Below are 21,303 nucleotides of genomic sequence, written 5' to 3'. Positions count from 1 at the left end.
AAGAGTCTGGCCCCATCCTCTTGAGACCTGCCATTAAGCTATTTACAAGCATTGACAAGATCCCCCCCAAGTCTTCCCTTCTCCAGGCTGAAAGACCTCAGCCTTTCCTCATAAGAGAGATGCTCCAGTACCCTAATCATCGTCTCTGCCCTCCACTGGACTGTCTCCAGTAGTTCCTTGTCTTTATTGAACTGGGGAGCTCAGAACTGGACACAGTCATCCTCCCTTTTTTTCCTGGAGCGTAATAAAGAGAACAGGCAAAAAAGAAATGCAATGGAGCTGTGCTGTGATTCTTCCTGCAAATGAAGAAAAGATCAGAAAAGGCATTCAAAAGAAAGAGAGGATACAGCAAATTAATGAGGAATGAGTTGTGCTGCATTTAGGCTAAATCATTCTGCATCTTCAGCCAAAGCCAGGAATGGCACAGCTATTGCTGTGCATAGACACCAGCATAAATAACTATTTCAGGTCCTTTCCATGCTACCTTTTACCTTGCCCCACCGCCTCAATTAGCACAGCTTCACTAGTCCTGGTGTAAGCAGCTAGTATTAAACAGTGATATATAAGCAGAATATATAATAGAAAGATATATTTACAAGTCAAATGTTGGGCATACAGATGTTATATAGCTGAGAGCTACTGAAACGCCTTTTTGTTTTAAAATTGCTTAAACTCTGTAAGTTTCATCACCAAAATTAATACCTGCTGTTTGTGCTGTAGCAGACAGAAGAACCTATTTAGCATAGTGATAATCATCAGCTAAGTTGTGTATCTAAGACTTTACTGCACCTGCTTCTCCACCACGAACACAAGTTTCGGAACAAATTACATCTTAGCCAAGCCTTGATCATCATACAAAGCACGCACTGCAGAACAACTCAAACACATGCAAACAAATCTTCATGTAATGTCCTGAGAATACCTAAAACTCACACAAATGAAGACAAGCATAACAGCATCAGACAATGAAGGTAACTATCAGGTTTTCTAGCATGAATCTCAAGTCCCATCCTGTCTCCTTTCTGCCCCAGGCAAGATATCTTGCTCCTCTACTTCTCCAGGTCTACTTTCTTTTAGATATGTTAATGACTTGAAGCTTACAAGATCACCACGTAGAAAGAGACCACCAGTTCTTTTCCTGTGGGTCTTGGGAAGAACATAAACCTAGACCTCTACAAACAAAAGGTCAGCATGACCCAGGTCTCTAGGAGTGCAAAAAGATCCAGGAAAAATGTTTTAAATATTGCAGATGACTCTCTCTAGTACAGTTGAGCCATCAAGGTACTATGTGCCTTAAAAACATGTAAGGAGAGTTACCACTGCAAAGAGCTTACAATACGAGGTCGACCCATGCTTATTTTGTACTGTAAATTTTCTTCATGATTTTCCCTTGAAATTTTGATGTAAACAGTGTCCACCTCTATTTGAAAAGTCACAACATTTAGTCACTTACTGCTGCACAAGGTATACAATTACAGCGATGTAATTTTCACAGGAAGGTGATATTTAGAGGAGCTAATATCACAGACACAATGAACATGAGGAAAATGGATGGAAGCAGAGAAAACTAGATAAAGAAGATAAAGCCAGATCCACAAAAAGAAGTAAAACACTGAAATTGGAACTCCGGCAGAGATGCTTAGGTGCAGGAGACGGAAAAGATTATCAAAGTGCTTCGACAGATCTTCATTAGAGAAAAAATCTACTGCAACTTAAGTTCTGGCTACACACAAAAGCATAACTCCGCGTTGGCAGGGATGGTCAGGTGGCACTGCTCCAATGCCTACGCCTGATCAATATTCTCTCAGTAGATACTCTACTTCTGTCTGCAAAGGACACCAATGACCTCAGCATGCTAACATGCATCTCTAGAAATAACTTCTACTAAATACACACAGACTACTGTCTTCTCCTGTTGTTCAAAAAAAAAGAGCAACTACACCTCCATCTGCAAAAAGAAGTGTTAGAACGTACCATGCTACTATTCCAGTCTGTGAATGTAAATTAATCACAGACTACGTTGCAGTGCAGAATCAGATATTTTAGAAACCTTGAGCTTAAAAGAGTACAGATCAGCCTCTAGAATCAGCTATTCACTTAACTCCCATTTTCCTTCTCACTCTACTGAGGCACTACACTGTTAGGAATGATGTTTTAAGTATCTAAATCTCCTCACAAATTTCACTTTAGGAGCCAGACGTTCAAAGTTCAGCACTGCAATGCCCAGTATTACCACATCTGCACTTCTGTGTTGAACTGCCTTGTCAAAGTACCCATTCAAGACTGACCAGCAAACCCCAGTGCGGATCAGGAACTGAAAAGTCAGTCCCATACTTTACAGTAAAATTATTTTCCTCACAGATCACCCCTTTAGTAACATTCACACCATTATCTGTATTTTTCAGCATACTATTCATAGTCCTGTAACACAGCTGTACTGCTGCTTAGGAAGCTTCTGGTCCAAATGCAACTTTTTTACCTTTGGATCAGCAGTCAGCAGCTTGAATGCTTGATACACTTGTGCTTCTTTCACACCTCCACCAAGATCCAAGAAGTTGGCTGGCTTTCCACCATTCAAGGATATTATATCACATGTTGCCATTGCAAGTCCAGCTCCATTGACTGTAATTGTAAACATTAAGTGCTTACATTTCACATAAGAGTATATAAGATTTGTGAAAAGGCTTAAAAAATATCAGCACAACAATAGAAATATCTTTTTCTAAAAAGCTCAGTACCTATTGAAGGACACCCAATGCAACAAGTAATTCAAAAAAATGTGGTGCATACACATCCCCCAACATTTAGGTTTCTTTATGACTGTATCAACTTTAGGACTTCGATGTGCACCTTTCCTTAAGCATGTATGAGCACTGGAATGGTAATTGTGGAAATGCAAAAAATTCTGATACAAAAACTTCTGGGAACAGTGATCACATCACAGGACGTGACAGATGAATTGACTCCTTGAGCTCCCCTCCCATTATTCTGGTATCAGTAGATGATGCTTTGTATTACTGTAAAACAGACAACTAAATTTTGGGGACAGATATCAGATGATCCTGAAACTGCCTTTTACCTTGTGTTTGCACCAGTCTAGAAGCATTCCCATGGGCGCAAACATCCTCTAAGCTAGGAAAAGTAGATGAGCATTATTTGTCCCCGGTAAGTTGCTCCTGCTGGACAAAGTAAGGCTTCTGTGTCACCTGTAATTCAACAGCAATACCTAATACTAAAAAGAAATACTGTAGTGATGCTAATTATTGTTTGGGTTTTGGTTTTTTTTGTTTGTTTTTTGTTTTTTGTTTGTTTGTTTGTTTGTTTTTTTTAAATTGAGATTAAAGTCTCACTGCCGCTTACTGAATCAACTACAACACATTATCAGTAACTTCTAGATTTGTAGTTAGAGTACACATCTAAGCAATGTCAATGCTGGACATTTTCTCACCAAGCTGAGATAAAATGCCTAATTCAATTAGATTCATAATAAAATGTTGTGCTGGTTAAAAGAATTTGTACAAAATGAAAATTATTTAGAGCATTACTGACTTTTTTACTTATCTCTTCTAAACAGAAAGAGTAATTTCTGTCCTACAAAAACTTCAGGTAAACTAAAACTAGTATTTTCCTTTTAACAACCAAGCAGCTTCTTTAGCAGCTTTCCTTAAAGGGAAATGGAGTTCGATATTCAACTGTGAGTGAGAATATCATGTTTTTACACACATACTTTTGGAGTGTCTTTTAAGCAACACAGTCCCATTTTTTAAAGTCAATGATCAAATTTTGATGACTTTTCTTGTTTTATTTTAATTACTGGAAAGATCAATTGGATTAGCTTAAAAATTCAGAATGTAGAAACCCCACAGGCTTCTCCCTTAGCCTCCCTTCTCTCTGACACCACATGTGCCCTGCCTGTCTGCTGTGGCCTTCAATCACAGTTTCAACACAATTTTAGTTTCATTCCCGCAAGAACTTGCAGAAGGACAGACAACCTCAGCAAAATAGACTGAAATGCTCTCAAGGGTGGATTGAATGTCAGAATGTAAACAAAGTCTACACACTGAAAAAGTATGAAATTTGTCTTCAAATGTCTTTTGGATTTATTTGTTCTTACCAAAGCAAGCAATATTTCCATCCAGTCCTATATATTTTAAATCATATTTGGCAGCTTCGTTCTCTATAGGCTCATTTTCAGACTTGTCATCCATGGCAAATATTTCTTTTTGCCTAAATTCTGCATTGTCATCAAAGTTTATCTTGGCATCAAAGCAAACAACTAAAGAAAAAAAAATAAAACAACATATAGGCATTTAGAGATTACAGTTAGTCAAAGCTGCTGAAATATTACTACTACTACAGCAGGGAGGGGGAGAAGGTTGCTTAGGGACTGATGCAGCTTCCAACATATGATCAGCTGAAGTTCTAGCAATGAGCCCAGCAGAGGAGGGCAAGTTTTCCTTAAATCCTATATTGAGAAAAGGTACAGCAAGCATCTCCTCACTACACACTAATGTGCCCTTGACACAGGATGATAGTCTGTGTTTGTTTTCAACAAGCTCCCCTAAGTTATGAAGGTAATTTTTATGATTTGGACAGGTGGTCTGCAGTAATTCTCATAAGAGAGTCTACTTTCAATATTTCAAAAGTATGACAGATATAACAGGTTAGCAATCCAGAGCAATGCTTGGTAACATGCATTCATTTACAGTTGAGCAATACAAAATGCTTTCCTTAGCCGTATTTTTAATTTATAATGTTATTAGCTATAGACGTATCAGTTCCCTAAAGATCTGAATTAAAACAATTTTAAGCCAGTGCATAGTAAAAATGATAAAGATATCACTTTTAAACAAAGAAAATGTTAAAAGTAAATACAAAACTGCTCAATGTCAACATCTGCTATGGTTGTAAAAACAAATTAAGAAGTAACTAAACCTGACTATATTAAATAATAGATACAAAAGACTAGCTAGTAGACATAATAGTCATATAAAAACACCACTAACAGAAATGCATGTAGTGTGAACTGGTTATTTGCCTATTTATTGTCTCATTATTTCTATGGGTTTGCATAGGCAAACACCTCATGAGATTAAAATGTTAAGTAAATGTAAAATCATATACTTATCATTTCGCTATTTAAGTAATTTAACTTGTATTATACAGATTATAATTACTGACTGAAGTACAATTGATTTCTCAATGCAAACCAGTCAAATTTAAGTGCCTTTAAATGCTGCATCCAGAAGAATCTAATAGTTTTTTTCTGCTGTGTTTTGATTTATATTGCCATTGAAACACATACATATTACGTATGCATGTGCTCATGAGCATTGTACACATCTCTGCAACTAGAGATCAATTACAATTAAAAAAATATTTTTTAGTCTGATATAGATACACATCAATTAAAATAACTAATTGCACAATCCTTTTGGGGACAAATATCTCTCTCTCCTTTTTTTTTTTCCTTTAATATACAATTGCTTAACTTAGGAGAAAATATCTAAGCAAACAGCAAACAAAACATTTACAGAAATAGGCGAGTCTGAAATGTATGCCTTGATTTGCATTGGTTTTTCTTGTTTTGGTTTTCTGATGTTGCTGGAGTTTTTGTGTTTTTTTAAAAAACATTTCATCTGTAACCAATACCAGATTAAATTAAAACAGGATCAAATTTCATTTCAGTGACTGCAGTTTCAGAAAACTATTCATGAGTCTTTGTGTATAATAAATCTCTCTTGGAAGAGTCTAGATCTTACCCGGTCAATCATCATGTGGGAATCTGACAAAAGAAGAAACGTCTGAAGTTCGTAATATGCTTCTGCTATACTAGAGATGATTTTTTTTTTTTTTAAACAATGAATAAGACCTGTACCATTTTTATTCTTCAAGCTTTCAGTTCCTTAAATTGCTAACAACTCAAAGCCAGAGTAAAACTGCAGTTTCAGAGCTCTGTTTACCTTAGACATGAACATCCTCAATGTCACATTAACAGAAACTCATTTCTACAGAACATTTATCTTTAACAAAGGCCATGCTGTACAAAGTAGCAAGAAAAACACCTATTAATATTTATCAAACCATTTTCACCATCAAAAGCACATTGTTACATGCATGATAGATTATACAAATGAATTTTTCTTCTAAACAAACATCAAAGAAAGCTCTAACACTTGTATTCATGGAGTACTTCTGTTGTTTTTGCTAGCAGCATAGGATTTTTGTCATCTGCCAATTCAACAGTTTACACTGAGAGCAAACAAAACAAAAAAAACCTGAAGAAATTGGCAGTTGCAGGCTTCTGACCTAATAGTGTTAACAAAGAATTTGCTACAAAATTAAACAAAAGGAAATACATATGAGAATGTAATTTCTAACGGAAATTCACACAAGTAAACACAAAACACAGCAAGAAATAAATCCATCTTAAACATTACTTTGACAGGAGTAATGGTCTTCATACAGAGACTTATATTTTATCATTAGAAATAACTGCATTAAGCTACTAAAATGTTCTTCCATTTGTTTTATCTTTATTCTTCTTTAAGACATTTCAAATGGAGAAACTGCTAGCAAAAAAGAAACAAGCACAGGAAGACTTCTGTGTATGTCTGCTAGTAAGATGGTTCTCACAGCTTGAAACCTACTCTGACTCAGCTCCTCAGCTTCCTGGATGTGAAACATAGGGGGAGAAACCTCAGAGAAAACAGCATAAAAACTCCTACAATCCCTCAAATTAAGCCTTCCTCACTAAATATGCACAGCCATTCTAGAAAAGCTGAGTTGGTAACTTACCCAAATCAGTTCATTTTTTTCCACAGTGCCACCTCATACTACTCTAGCAAGGATGCAAAGTTAGTACCACCATCATTCTTTAGGACCTTTCGGGACTACCAGTTTTGTTTCCTCTCATTCCTAACTGTCCTCTCCTTCACTTGTCCCTACTTGTCTATGAATTTCCCCTCTGTTGGTACCCAGCCAAGTATGTCTTCAGCACCTCACTGATGCCCCTATTCTGTTATCTGACAGCGCTGCCTCTGCCCTTCTCACTTCCTTCTCAGGGTCTATACACGTCTGCAGTGTCCACTCACTGACACCCAAGGCATACCTAAAGGGTTGTCTTCGCAGGATTACATGGATGAGATGATGTAGGTACTGAAGTGGAGATTTTGTCCTTTGCTCTGCCAAACTAACAGAATAGTAAAGTCCTTCTATACTAGTCAGCTGAGCTAGTTTTGAACCAGCAAGTGTGAATAGCAGAACAGTCTAGTCCTGGCACAAAGAGCTCACCTCAAGCTCATTTCTCTGCCTGATCGAAGGCAATTGTCATAGATGTCCCAATTTCTGACATCTGACTGAGCAAAAGGACTACTGGGTACCTTCCATACTGCCCTGTACTGTTAAGGTATCTCGGTCAATTATTCTACTAAAAAAAATTATTTCAACAAGTTTTGAGGAAGGAAATTTTCTTTTTACAGTATCAGTGGTCTTGAACCCACAAAATAAGCCTGGTATGTACATCAGTCATAGGACAAACACAACAACGAATTTTTTTTGAAGTGAACATCATAATCTGCAAGGAAGTTCCAGCAGTTTTTGTTGCATCTATTTTAAATGTCCCATTCATCTTCAAAAGGCCAAAAAGAGTCATGTGTTGCACACTGCTAGAACTTGAAAAACTCAGATAATTCATTTTCCAAGGCCCTATTTCATTGTTCTGCTTTAACTTCACTGTGCAACACAAAATGAAAATGTCCTCCTTATCTCATTCCCAACTGGTTTTAATGAGGCCAATAGATCTATTTAAATGGCGGGGAAAAACAATAGTCTATTGGGTTCTGAAGGCAAATTTCCCATTTCCATTTAAAATACAGCCTACAACAGAACTACACTGGCCAATAGCAGGACATTTTCTTTCCCTCCCCCAGTACACATTTCAGAAATTGCATAAGAACGAATGGAGCTACAGTTAGTTCCTAAGAATTTGACTCACATTTATTAAGCTGAGTGAGGTTTACAATGCAGAAACTATTGATTCAATGTGTATGTTATTGTGGTACTTCAAATGAGCTGGAAATCTGAGCACACAGTGCTGCGAAAGATTCTCAAATAAAAAGAGTTAAAGCACTTGGTGGAACTCATTCTCATGAGGTAAACTCTATCCAGACAGCTAAAGGATTCTGGTGGCAAGAACACCAAAAAAACCCAGCCAACCAAGAAGGAATTCTTAAAAGGTCTGCTATCAAAGCAGAATTCATACATTTAAGCCATAAATATGTTCTTCTAGCTTAGTTTAATCTGAAAACAGCTCATTATGTAAAAAACCTGACAACACATTTGTTTATTTTTATCATTGTCTCTGAATTATCCTCAAATATTTTAATAGACAAGATATTCCTTTACGTGTTTTTAAAATGTCACTTTACAATAGGGCATTTTAGTGTCCCAGAGCCTATTTTTATAGCAAAGAGCACCATCTTCCAAGATGTGTTAATAAAACACGGTGGGGTAGGATTTATTTTACATCTTTTAGAGCTTTTCAGAGTTCATTACCAGCAGAATTTTCCTTTTAAGCTGTGCACAATTCTCTGCCAATTCTTTTGCATTTGGTTTTTTAATAACAAGGGAAAAACAAGGTTGGAGAATTGGAAGAGACTGCATAGTTTCTAGCCACAATTCGGCTTCTGAACTCCTGACCAACTGAGCCAAAAATATGGATTTTTAGTGAAAAGCTGTTGATTTTACAAACTAGCTGTGGGCACACAAAAAATATTTTAAAAATGCTAATTCTTTCAATTGGTACTGACTCCTATGAGGAACTTGTGTTTTTAACTAACATAACTGTGATTTTTTTCCAAAAGTTTCCAGAATAGCAATTAAGCAGCCACATTCCCAATGTCTGTTTCCATTTTCTAATTTCCACTTTAATCTGTAGGCATATTTTATAAAGTTGGTGAAAAGCTGGAATTGTCTTTCTTGGCAAACATTGATAAAGAATACTCAAGAAACACCCACCAGCACTTCCCAATGTCAAAGACTTCTCTCAAATCACAAAATGATACTATAGGTAGGGCCTCTACTAGGAAGTCACTAGTGCTTGTGAACCACAGCCTTTGACACTGAAGACTCAGCTAGCTCCCCCTGCGCTCCACAACTTCTTATCTTTATCCATGTAAATCAAAGACAAAAAATAAAAAGGGAGAGGCCATGAATACCGTAAAATATTGGCATTAGGAATGAATGTACTGGTAAAAATGGTCTGCCATCAAATGAAACAGCAAGGTGGTAACTATGATCCACCTGGATCAACTCTACTCTATTTCAATATACCACAGGCATCCTCAGTTCCTCCTCTCTTTGCTTTTGTCCAAGTTAGTTGGACAAAAATGACAAATGGAAGAAAAGGTTTCAGCTGGAAAACCAGCTACTAGAATGATGTGAAAGTTAACCCAGCCCCTTATTTTTACCCTATACCTTCTTAGCCCTGTATTCATGGTGGAAGATTAATTATCCTTTTTCTTCCCAAAGGATGTAGCTAAGCATCAGTTCCAGCTGCAATTTCTCCTGTGCTCTAGTAGCTTGCAGTCACGCACTTATAACTTACCAATATATTTACGAACATAAAATAACAAGTTTTTTTCTGCACAATCTCAGTAATTCTAGCAGCATTAACAAAACAAAAAACAAAGAACAAAAAAATACCCAAAATAAAGCCAAGAAAAACCCAACTTTATACAAAGAGCAGAAAACGTTGCTGTTTCTCACCAAGCATAACACATAGAAGCCGATACTTCCAGTATTTGGATGAAACAACAAAAGGTATTGAAATGTAAAATCTGCCATGGCAATGTTTATGAATGTTGCTTAAATTACATTACAAAATGAAATTAATGCAAAGCTGATGCTACAGCCTTCTATGCGATTTAATTTATAGTTTGCATAAATAAAGAATTATAATGCATTCATTTGTTTCCTTCAATTTCTTACCTTGCCCTTCTGGAGTTTCACCAAAGGGATTCACTTCAACCTGAGTGGCATCAATTTTCAAGAAAAGATTATACAGCTTCTTAATTTGATCTGCTGCCTAAATATGATCAAGTGATTTACAATTACCACACAGAAAAACAAAAGCTAATGTTTTCAAGGCAAAGGTAAACCATTATTGATTATTTTTAATGTATTAAATTGCACACTAGTTCAAGATAATTACTGCTTTTCTTTCTGTATTCTTAATCATATTTATATAGTATCTAAAGTAGCTATAATATAGCATTATGATACTGCGTAACATTTAGGAAATGTGCATTTAAAGACTACACGAACTGGAGATTTTCTACAAAATAATCAGCACAATTACTATGACAAGTTTAATTTGAAAAGCGCCTAACAGTTCATAATGACATATTCTCTGGTATGCTGAGATCTAAGTTGTTTTCATGTTAATCAGTCTAAATTCAGAAACCACAAAGCAGTATGTGTACATTAGCGACTTTAGAAAAATATACACATTTCTCCTTCCTACATCAGTCTGAAATGTTTTCTTGAAGAAATGATGTCAGAAGCATGCTTGTTTACTCTTTACAAGATACCCTTGCTTGTTCCTTACTGTTCCTCACCATCTAGCCCTGTGACTGGTTCTGTGGCGAAAACTATTGTGACTGATTACTAACTTCCACGTTTTTATCCTTATAAAATTCTTCCATTAATAGAACAACTTAAACAACAGCAACATGAATGTGCATTAAAAAAAAATACCTTTGGTTCTTTACACACTGACAACCTGTTAGCTGAAGTAAGTTTGCAGATGAAGTGCACTAATAAAGAACCATTCAAATTTGCTCCTTCATTACCGGGCAGTTAACTGAAGTACACAAACCAAAAATATTTGGGACCTCTCCTAACAAGCAAAGTGAATGAGAAAAAAAAAAAAAAAAAGCAGAAGTCAGCCTTCCCCCACAACATCATTCATAAGAAAGAAAAGATTACAACTGGAAAGACTCAAGCCCAATGCTGCACTACATCAGGAAAAACATAGTAAGGGATGTTCCCATCTCCTCTCCTCAGTGCTGACACGGCTGCACCTGGAATGCTCTATCCAGTTTTGGGACCAACATGTCTGAGACTCTGTAAAGAGTTACAGTTTGGAAGCAACATATAAATTGCTTATGAAGTCTCTGCTCAAAAGTCATCAGCTGAAGCATTCTCAGTGGTTTTGACTTCAAAAAATTATTAGTTATAAATGTGCACCCACCAAGGCAGCAGTTTCCTTGGCATTGACACTCCGGTTGACAAACTATTCCTAATACCACATGGGCAAGGCTATCAACAGTGATGCTAGGGAGGGAGTCCCACCTTGCAACTCCATATTGATTCTGGACATCCTGAAAAGCTGTTGTTGCCCTAGTACACTGCTGTAATTTTAACAGATCACCAGAACTGCTTAACTTTTATTAAGGGCTGCTCCATCTTTCACCACCTCTCTGACTCAGGCAGCTTAATGTCAACATTTCTCTTTCTCAAGGTCTACAAGTACTGAGCCTCTTCGAGGTAAAGCATAAAATCCCAACCTAGAATGTATAAGTAAATACTAGGATTTGTCTGAATAAAAACTATATCCCTATGCTTCAGTAAATTCCTTTGAGCTGATAGCACAAGAAAAGAAATGCATTCACTGCAGCATTATTTAAATGTATTGTTGAAAAGTCCATATATTGCTGTTAATTATTAAGTACCAGAACTCTTCAAGGGTTGAAAGGTTCTACATAATCATTCCTCCTCATTAGATATACGGCTAATCTTCAAATGTGTGTTAATCAACTTAATGATTATGCATTTGTTAATTGCACGGTCAGGATAGAAAATAATTAAAACTGCTGAATTAAAAATAAAGGAGTTCTAAAAAAATGACAGTTTGAAACTATGGAAAAAAACAGGCAAAAGTAGCTTAAACAAGCTTTTTCTTCTCTGCAAAATGATTCATGAAGGATATCTTGCATATTTGTGTACAATATGGAATTCCAATATACAAAAAAAAGAGATACTGAAAAGACAAGCTGACAGCCTTTTGGTTTTGTGTTGAAGTTTGGGAAAAAAAAGGCTTCAATTACACAGAGAGATACACTTTTAGTTCTCCCCATATTAAGGGCCAGATTTTCCAAAAAAGTTCTACCCATGTAATTCATTGAGCTCCAAAGGAACTCCATGTGGCGTAACAGCATGTTGTCATCAATTGCTTCAAAGATAAGGTACTTTCACTTTGGAACAATACACACTCTACTGAAATTGCTAGAGCCTGATGACAATTATCTAGATGCAATTTAGTATTTAAAATGTCAAAATGGTCCTGATCTAATGGACACTTAGCCTTTCACATCTATTTGGAAAGCATTTATTGTATAGCTGGGCAAAAAAGTCTTCAGTAAAAAATGAGCGAATAGAGTCAAGTTACCTGCTGTTGCAAAGGTCCTTTGAATCCCAAATTTTTTGCCATCTGCAATGCCTGATGATCCTTTATGCCTTCAAAAATATCTATTTCCTCCTGTAACAATAATGTGCATAAATAGAACTAAATATGCAATCTGAGTGGAGATTCATAACTTCAAAAGGAAAATACTTAGTATACATTTGTAAATTAGTAATTAAAGCATGGCTGTTTGCCAAAGTTCTCTGAGACTGAGGCTACAGGAGCTGCCTATAGGGTAGGTTATAATTACCACACCAACTATGAAACAGTCCTTCCAAAAAAATGCATAATTCTTCAGGGTGGCATGCTGACAAGACAATGTGACACCAGTTTTCACTTTTAATTACTGTACAGATGGCATTGACGAATATTTAGTCTGTTAATTTTGATGACAGTTTCTGGAATATTTTCAAGGCAATGGGTGTCACTGCCCAGTAACACTGTGAAGTTTATATAATTTTAAAATGCACATTAAATATTTTTACAATTTGTTTAATAATTATACTTGATTGTATCAATTATTTTCCCAGATGAATAGCTTGTCTACTCATTATCGTGCCACAGTAACATCAAAAAATACTTAAATGTAGTCATCGTTAAGAAAGTAATTACAACAGTTGTATTTCAGGTGCAAAAGTTATCCAGGTACAAAGAAATAATTAACGACTCTGTCAATTAGGAAAAAACAACCACAGAAACAATAACCATATTGGCACTGACCCACTTGTGAAAAAACCGTGTACCTTCCTGAAAGTGAAACTCATAAAACATTTCAGATACGAAGTTTAACATATATAACAGCCAGATTTAAGCTCTTCTAATCAAGCTGGCGACACAAACACTTAACAAAATCAGATGTTAAACATGCTCCATTCATCTACTACATGACAGGTCTGATCCTCTCTTTGGTGAAACACAATTTTTACAGTTCTTATTGTCTTCTTTCCATACATGGAAGAAGGAAAAATGGAAGGAGAAAGGGGGGAAAAAAATACATTCTTTTGGATAACTGACAAGGAAAATTTTTAGTGTAAAGTATTATTTTAATACCTTAAATATAAGTTCTGGGCTAGTAATTGCAACTTCTTCTATGTCAACACCACCCTGTGGACTGCCAACCATAACAGGTCCATTGCAGGCTCTGTCCATCAAAATTGCGAAGTATGTTTCCCTGGAAATATTCAGTGCTTCTGCAACCATCACCTAAAAATGAACATAGGGAAGAAAAAAACAACAACAAAACACAAACGTGCAACAGTTCTGACTGGTCCATCTAACTGGTGAAGCAGAGACATTGTGGCTGATGTTTTCCACACGGTCTTAAAATGCAGCAGTTTGATGCTTGCTATTCTGAAAAGAAACGTTTGTTTCACTGCTTTTACAAGATATTACAACCCAGTGATCTTTTTCCCAAGAAATCCTCTCTCCCTAAATGAGAGACTCCTCTGATGTTGCTGTTCTCACTGGGGCATGTAACAAAGCAGTGTAAATCAGGAACACCTAATTGTTGGGGTTTTTCCATGAAGCGAACCGGAGCTACTGCTGTCTCCACAAAGGGACCTCCATATTACCTTTTTATTCTCAACAAGCACTTTAACATGCTGCCCCCAGAAAAACTTAAGTCACAAGGGACTAAAGTTTGCAAATCACATAGATGTAAGAGGGGGTACATTGGCTTTCAGATGCAGCTCATCAGTAGCGTCGTTCCTCACCAGTAAAGCCTCAGGCTTAAGTTCTCTACCTCATTCTAACAAAAGGCCACCCTACACTTAGGATCTCAGCACTGAATCCCTGCCCTGCCTAAGTATTTCCTAAGGAAATGGGTTACAGATAATTCTGCCATCCAGCTTTTTACTTTCAGTTTAGAGAGACAAGCAGATGTGTGACCTTCAGATATCAGCACAATCTAGAAACATAAAAAATTATTTTTCCAAACAGCCACTAATTTCTATTTATTACTATAAACTACAGAGCACTTTTGTACCAGTATCTGGCAGGTACCTCAGCACGCAACAAAAAAGATGATTCAAATCCTACATGTTTGGAATCTACAAGTACTCACATTAAAATTGGAGGGAAAATGGCCCATATAAATTCTTTGTTACAATTTCTTCTCTCCTCCCAAAAACATGCCAAAGTCAAAGTCCTTTCCATTTTAATATTACAATAACTATACCTTCCTCTTCATCTGAACTGTCAATTTTTGCAATAGTTTAACAATAGCTATTGAAGAAATTTCAGAGATTAAGTATTTTATGCTTTGCAAAGGACTCACAAAACTGTCTTGATGCAAGAATACTAAATTCCCCAAAATGTTCTTCATCTTAAGAGGAAAAAAAATCTGTGTATTATCATTACTAATTGTTCCTTATGATCATAACATGTGCCATAATCTCAGGTGCAAAGACTGTAGTTCTGTTCTGCACTACAGTTTTACTTTTCAACCTGGAAGTTGAGCAGTCACCTCTGCAATTTAATTAGCACTAAAGCTTCTCCTTACAACAATCAACTACATCCTTCCCTAGCAGAGCTACTATTTCTTATCTTTCAATGTAAATAGTAGAAATCAGGAAAATCACTTCCCTAAGATTAATATAATTAAGAAGCATTAAGTGGCAATGTCTTTCTAACATGGTCTGTTTATAAATCGACAGTTTTGAACAATCATTATAGACTAAGATCATCACTCAATGAAACGTAAGGTGAAATTCATTCTATCAGTCAGCAGTTCAAACTCCTTAGATCTGAGAGGCATATATATACACCTGCAGTCTTAAAACTCTGCCTACCCGGCAAGATGTGCTCCATCAAATAAGTATTCCCAGGGTTTTCATAGTTCAAGGACTATAAACAAGAAAGATGCTCTATACTTTCACCCAAGTCGCTTTTTTGACATTTTACTCCAGAGTACATAAGAAAGAATGTACGTACCTTCTGTCTGGCTGTACATCTTAACAGAACAGAAAAAAAAGTAAGAGACAAGGAATTAAATAAAACCCTCTGTGCTCAGAATGAAAGGAAAGATGCTATTTTTTTTAATCGGTCTTTTGACTTGGAAGAAATTTGTTATATAGTAGTTTTGTTTTCTTCTACTTTTCCCTTGTTTTATTTACAGAACACAGGGTGATGTAAAGGAATAGTTCAAATAAGCGACTGCTCAAAAGCAAACTAAAGAAAACTAGGGTGAAGGAGACAACTAAGAATGGAGAACACTACCATACTACTTAAAAGCATCTGCCTATTTTAGGCTACTATTAATGGATGCTAAAAGCCAACTTCAGAAATGTAGCTCAGCTACCTGGCAAGATGTGTCAAATTAACAAGCAAAGATATGGAAACCATCCTTGATTTGCGACTCGTAAGTCTCTTTACCTGCATGCATGCTTTCACCTTCTTACATATCCTGCATCAATGTATCTGAAAAATGCGAGTCAATTGCTTTAGATATAGGTCAAATAAAACCAACTGGTCCTACTGGATCTTGTCTGAGCTGTTCAGTTTCCACAGCACTCAGGATCAGGGCCAGACTTAGGATGGGAATCCACTCAAGTCCCAACGAATACATTTGCAAGCACAGCAGGCAGAACTTACATTATTAAATCAGCTGCCTTTTCAGCTGCTACTTCCGACCCAAGTGATTGTCCTCACTACTGCTAATTAACCATGTCAACATCATCAAATACTTCTCTGTCTTAATTCACAAAATATTGAGAGTCCATCTACTTTGTAGTAGGCAAGCTTATGGTAGAGTAAAAACTGTCGAGCTGTGCAACATCTCTCATTTCTTCCAACAAAACCCAGTTACTTTCCTTCACCATTCTCCCTGTTTGATCAAAGCAGAGCCAGGGAAATTGGTGTTCAAGGTCTTTAAATATTATTTGTCAAAGTCTACCTATCATTCACACAACAAAACTAATGCAAACACATTAATGAACAGTTAAGAGCAGTGAAACTGAATCTACAGACTGTTGACTCTTCTCATATTTTGTCTGTTTTGCTCATGATAAAGAATGCGAAGCAATTATCTGTTTAGCACATCACGTTTATATTTAAAATGTCCTGGGGAAAAAACAGTTTTCTTTAAAACTTCCTGACAACTTCAAGCTTTCCTGCCTGGAAGTTGAAGTTACGCATCTAATTTCATGAGGGTAACTACAACAACTCTCTTATACTGAATCAAATATTCAGAATGTTAATTCTGTTATTGCTTGGAGAGAAAACACAGGTAGCAAATTCTCAGGTTGTCATGATAAGAGAAGACTGTCTTCTCAGATAACCAGGCTCTCCAAATTCCAAGCTGCCATAAGAGGATTTTATGTAAACTCAGAAAATGGGTTCCAAGATATGAGGGAACTGAGGAGACTGCTATTTATTTGAGAAACATCAATCTAAAGAAGCACAAACATGCTTTAAATTCTGTAGTAAGTGTACAAGCTGAGAAACCAAGCTGAAAACTCCATTTTCTGGTCCGTAATTATTCTAATTGTAGAAAATTTCTATTTTTTATTCCTTCCTTACAAATGCATGTAAAAGGTATGCAAGTTCCACTCCCTGATTTGACACTAGCTCGTTGATTGCCTCACAGAAAGTGACTTAATAACTATTTTCCTTCTGAAAAAGGTTTATTACCTAAATTTTTAAAATATATGACTTCACTCAAACTTTCCAGAACACCAAAAAGTTTAAAACCCACAAAACCTAAAAACATGCATTTTCTTTTCTTCCTGAACTGCAATTTTCTTTAAGTACATGTACACACACATATTCTTACATACACATACAGAGAAAGGATATGCCTTGAAATAGAACAAAACTGCCAGCTATTAAGTCTCAACTTCCACCCTGCTAAGTCTGAGCAAGCTTGAAGAGTCTGTCTGGCATTTTCTTTGCACTAACTACCCACTGCCTTAAATGACATCTTAGACATAGCTAAACTTAGACTTTTAATCATATTATTGTAGTTTGCCCCTTGATTATAGTTTCAGTGTTTGACATTGTAGTCCTGATACTACAAACCTGAATGCCTCAACTCCTTTAACTACTTTGAAGATCCTAGAGTGAGCTAACTTTGGAAACGATAAACGCTTTTAAAAGACATTAATTTTTATGCAAAACCTTTTTTTGATGACCTAGATGATTAATTTTAAACATGCTTTCTTCACTATCTAACAAGTAACAGGCAAATCGTTAGCATACTATCGGCCAAACCGTTACATAACTAAATAATTTAAAACAGGCTGTGTGCTCTTACCATAAATTAACAAGAATCAGGATGTCAACACCAAAAATATAAAATATACTATTACCTTGTTATATATGCATGTGATGAAGACATGAATTGGCCTAGGGCTTTTAAAAGCCAACTCTATAATCAGAATGGAAGTCTATGGCAAGAATCAGCTTCTCCCATTGAAAAGCATCACACTGGTTTATCATGTATCAATATTAAAATACTTGCAAGCTGTTTCCTGAATAGTTTCCATGTAACTCTATAGCAAAGGAAAAATACACAGTCTATCAAGGCTATACACTTTCCTGCAGCACCAAAATAAATATCTGAAGTTCAGTAGTGCAAACTTCACCTTGAAATTCACATATTCCCTAGCTGCTTGCTCTTGACCGTTGTTTATTCATACAAGCAATGCATGGATGGGGAGGAAAGCAACTACAAGTTAAATCTCCTATAGCTATTTTATACATGGTACAAAAGTCACCTTAATATAAATTTTTTGATAATCCATTTCAAAAAAATCCAACATCTATACCTTTCTTTCATTTCTATCAATTTCAAAGAAAATTAGAAATTTCTTTTTCAGAACTGAATGTGTAAATGAATGGACTTGCACTCAGACAAAAGAGTGAAATTTCCTTTATTGATGTATTCAAAATAGGTCACTAGGGTAAAAGAATAAAATCAAATAATTTATAAAAGAAAGCTGCTTTTACAATACAAATTTTTCAAAGCAGAGTGCCTTAACAGGGGAAACGTATATCCTTTTTTTATATCCTTAGTATTACCATGATCTCTGACAGACATGCTTTAATGGTAATACTGTTCCTTCTTTTTAAGATCTACTTGGCCTTTTTCTAACAACAACTATAAGGAGTGATGGTAATCTGCTTTCCTTGCTCCCCAAGAGAGGAACTGCCTGAGTACCTTCCTCCAGCCCTCATTAGACAGTATCTTTCCAGACAGGTGTTCCCCTTCTATGCTAATACACCAAGCTGTTCACAATATATTAAAAGTGAACTGCAGTTCTTTTCAGCTTATGCCAAATTATCTCCTGGCATCAGTTACAGTGTGGCTCTTGACTACATACCTGTATGAAGATCCTTGCTCAGTAAAACAAAGCAAGAGATAAAAATATATAGAGTAGATAAGCAACTGCTAGGATTTCCCAACTTACAGAATTTTACTAAGGTAAAGGAGAATCTTGCTGAAGGGGCATCTACGGTTCTCTTACTTAGGCCAATACTGAGCAATACATTTATGCTGAAGTGAATCTTGGCACCTTGCAGTATGCACCATCATAGGTAAATGAATTACCACATATTAGCTGAACCACTACCATGACCATAGTTTAGTCCATATCTGCAACAAGTTAGGGAGAATCTACTTTCAGACACTTACTTTTTTTTTTTTAAATTGAGATCTTTCTCATGCAAACCTTTCAATACTTAAAGAAGGCTTATAAAAAAAATGGGGGCAGACTTTTTAATACGGTCCGTAGCAACAGGACAAGGGGTAATGGTTTTAAACTAAAAGAAAGGAGATATAGACTACATATAAGGAAGAAATTTTTTACAATGGAGGTGGTGAAACAGGTTGCCTGGAGAGGCGGTAGATGCCCTATCCCTGGAAACATTTAAGGTCAGGCTGGATGGGGCTCTGAACAATCTGATCGAGTTGAAGATGTCCCTGGCTCACAGTAGGGGGGTTGGACTTGGTGACCTTAAAGGTCCCTTCCAACCCAAACTATCCTATGATTCTATGAAAGTGATCAGCCACTATCTTTAGCAATAGTTGCCCAAAGCTAAGGGTGAATGAAATACGGATAATATTATTACTACAGGCAATCATGTATATATTACTTCTCTAAGCAGAACGTCAATAAGCTTGTACAGTTAACGCTATACAGCTATGCTAGCATTTAGTAGGTATTTGATGAAGGACGAACCTATGACAAAGGATTCCCTTCAACACAGGTAGCAGAAATGAATTCATTTTTCCACCACTAGGTATGCTGAAATTGACAGAGAAAATACATATGCTCAAAGAAAGAAAAAGCCACATTTTTATTTCTTTTATCTACTAGATGCAATCAATCAGGCATTGGAGAAGGAATGAAAAAATAAATCTATGTCATACACCCCAGTATATTAATGCAAAATTGCAGCTGAACACAGTTCTCAACTTTCAAGAGGCAAAAATCTTACCTTTTTAACTGTCACACCATCCTTTGGAGTTTGCTTTGTTGACAGATTGTACCCGATCATCTGTTTAGCAAGCTGTTCAACAATCTTAGGGCTACAAACAAAGAGAAAAGGTTAGTTTATTGAAAGATATTAAAAGAAACAGTTACATAGCTATTGTAAACTGCTTAAATATTACAACATAAGCAATTTATTTATGTTTTTTCAATTTTAAAGACTTACTCTTTAGTTAGATGAACTCCTCCTTTCAATCCACTATTGAAAACACCTTTTCCTCTCCCTCCAGCCAGAATCTGTGCCTTCAGAACAATTTCCTTTGCCTCTGTAAAATAAAAACACGTTGCTGTTCTATCATGTGTCATTTATTGAGCTGTTCATGTAATTTTAAAAAGCATTTCCAAGTTAGACTCTTTAAAAACAGTGAGAAGTTGTTCATAACCAGTGAGCAACAAAACAAGAGTCAATTCAGCATTCTTATAAAGCAATCTTGCGAAAAAGAATTGTTCAAGGAAGTTAAAGGACAAATATACACTACTTATTAGGTGGATAAATATCTCATTATTCAGATCAAAACTGTGCTATTGATGCTACATGGCCTGCACAACAAACCATATAACCAACATACAGCTTGACAGCTTACACTCTGACAGTTTTTAAAACATGAGTCAGACCGTATCTTGTCTTGAATGAACAACAAACGAACTCTCATCAAGGAAAATAAATTTCACTCCTTGCTCTGAACACATGTAAGCAAACCTAAGGATGTGGTTCGAAAAGAAGAAATCCCTATCTCCAAAGGGCAAGTAAGTAAGTAAGACCTGCCAAGTGCCTGTAAGATGTTTATTAATACTGAGTATGGTCACTTTGCATATTTATCACAACCCTGCCAGGTATTTTGCAGCCTGAGATCCTAATATTAACATATCATTAAGCATGCCTAGAAAAGGCTAACATTGTTATCCTTTTCCGAAGGTTGTGGAAATCTCTGATTTCAGTGATGTTTGGATTAGGTCACACCTTGAATTACAATGTTCTAAGCAAATATGAAAGAAAACATGAGAATTTGTTGTTAAATTGACAAATTTACTGTTCAAGAGGCGCAGAGGATACGGACATTTTCATTCAAACAAACACAGGCTCTCTAGGCTTGCATTACGTAAAAACATTTTACAGATGACTGAATGTAAGTGTGGAGGTCTGGCAATTTTTGGTGCAGAACAGCTCTGACATAGCGTCATTTCAAACTTCCAGTATAGTAAATTTCAGCAACTAGGAAAAAAGTTGGATCTTAGGATAGTATAAATATTATGAAACAAATATTCTATTTCCTGTCTTAAGACACAGCTATTGGATGTATTGTACTAAGAGGTGCCTGATTTCCAAGCTTCTCAAGGCAAAATCCG

General features: G+C 36.2%; 1 protein-coding gene across 1 annotated transcript; it reads right to left on the bottom strand.

The window, feature by feature from the left end:
* Window positions 1-2,413: 2,413 nt before the first annotated feature.
* On the bottom strand, window positions 2,414-20,216 carry SUCLG2 (succinate-CoA ligase, GDP-forming, beta subunit). Its single transcript, XM_009704643.1, has 7 exons — window positions 20,123-20,216; window positions 19,904-19,994; window positions 13,517-13,669; window positions 12,452-12,541; window positions 9,991-10,087; window positions 4,115-4,276; window positions 2,414-2,622 (listed from the first exon to the last, which is right to left on the bottom strand). Exons 2-7 carry the CDS (start codon window positions 19,961-19,963, stop codon window positions 2,414-2,416), a joined length of 771 nt encoding a protein of 256 aa, XP_009702945.1. The 5' UTR covers window positions 19,964-19,994; window positions 20,123-20,216.
* Window positions 20,217-21,303: the final 1,087 nt, after the last annotated feature.

This window comes from Cariama cristata, unplaced genomic scaffold (assembly GCF_000690535.1).
Source record: "Cariama cristata isolate BGI_N322 unplaced genomic scaffold, ASM69053v1 scaffold1247, whole genome shotgun sequence".
In the NCBI taxonomy this organism is placed as follows: Eukaryota; Metazoa; Chordata; class Aves; order Cariamiformes; family Cariamidae; genus Cariama; species Cariama cristata.
The sequence above is the reverse complement of the archived record's forward strand: the minus strand, read 5'-3'. Positions and strand labels throughout refer to the sequence as shown.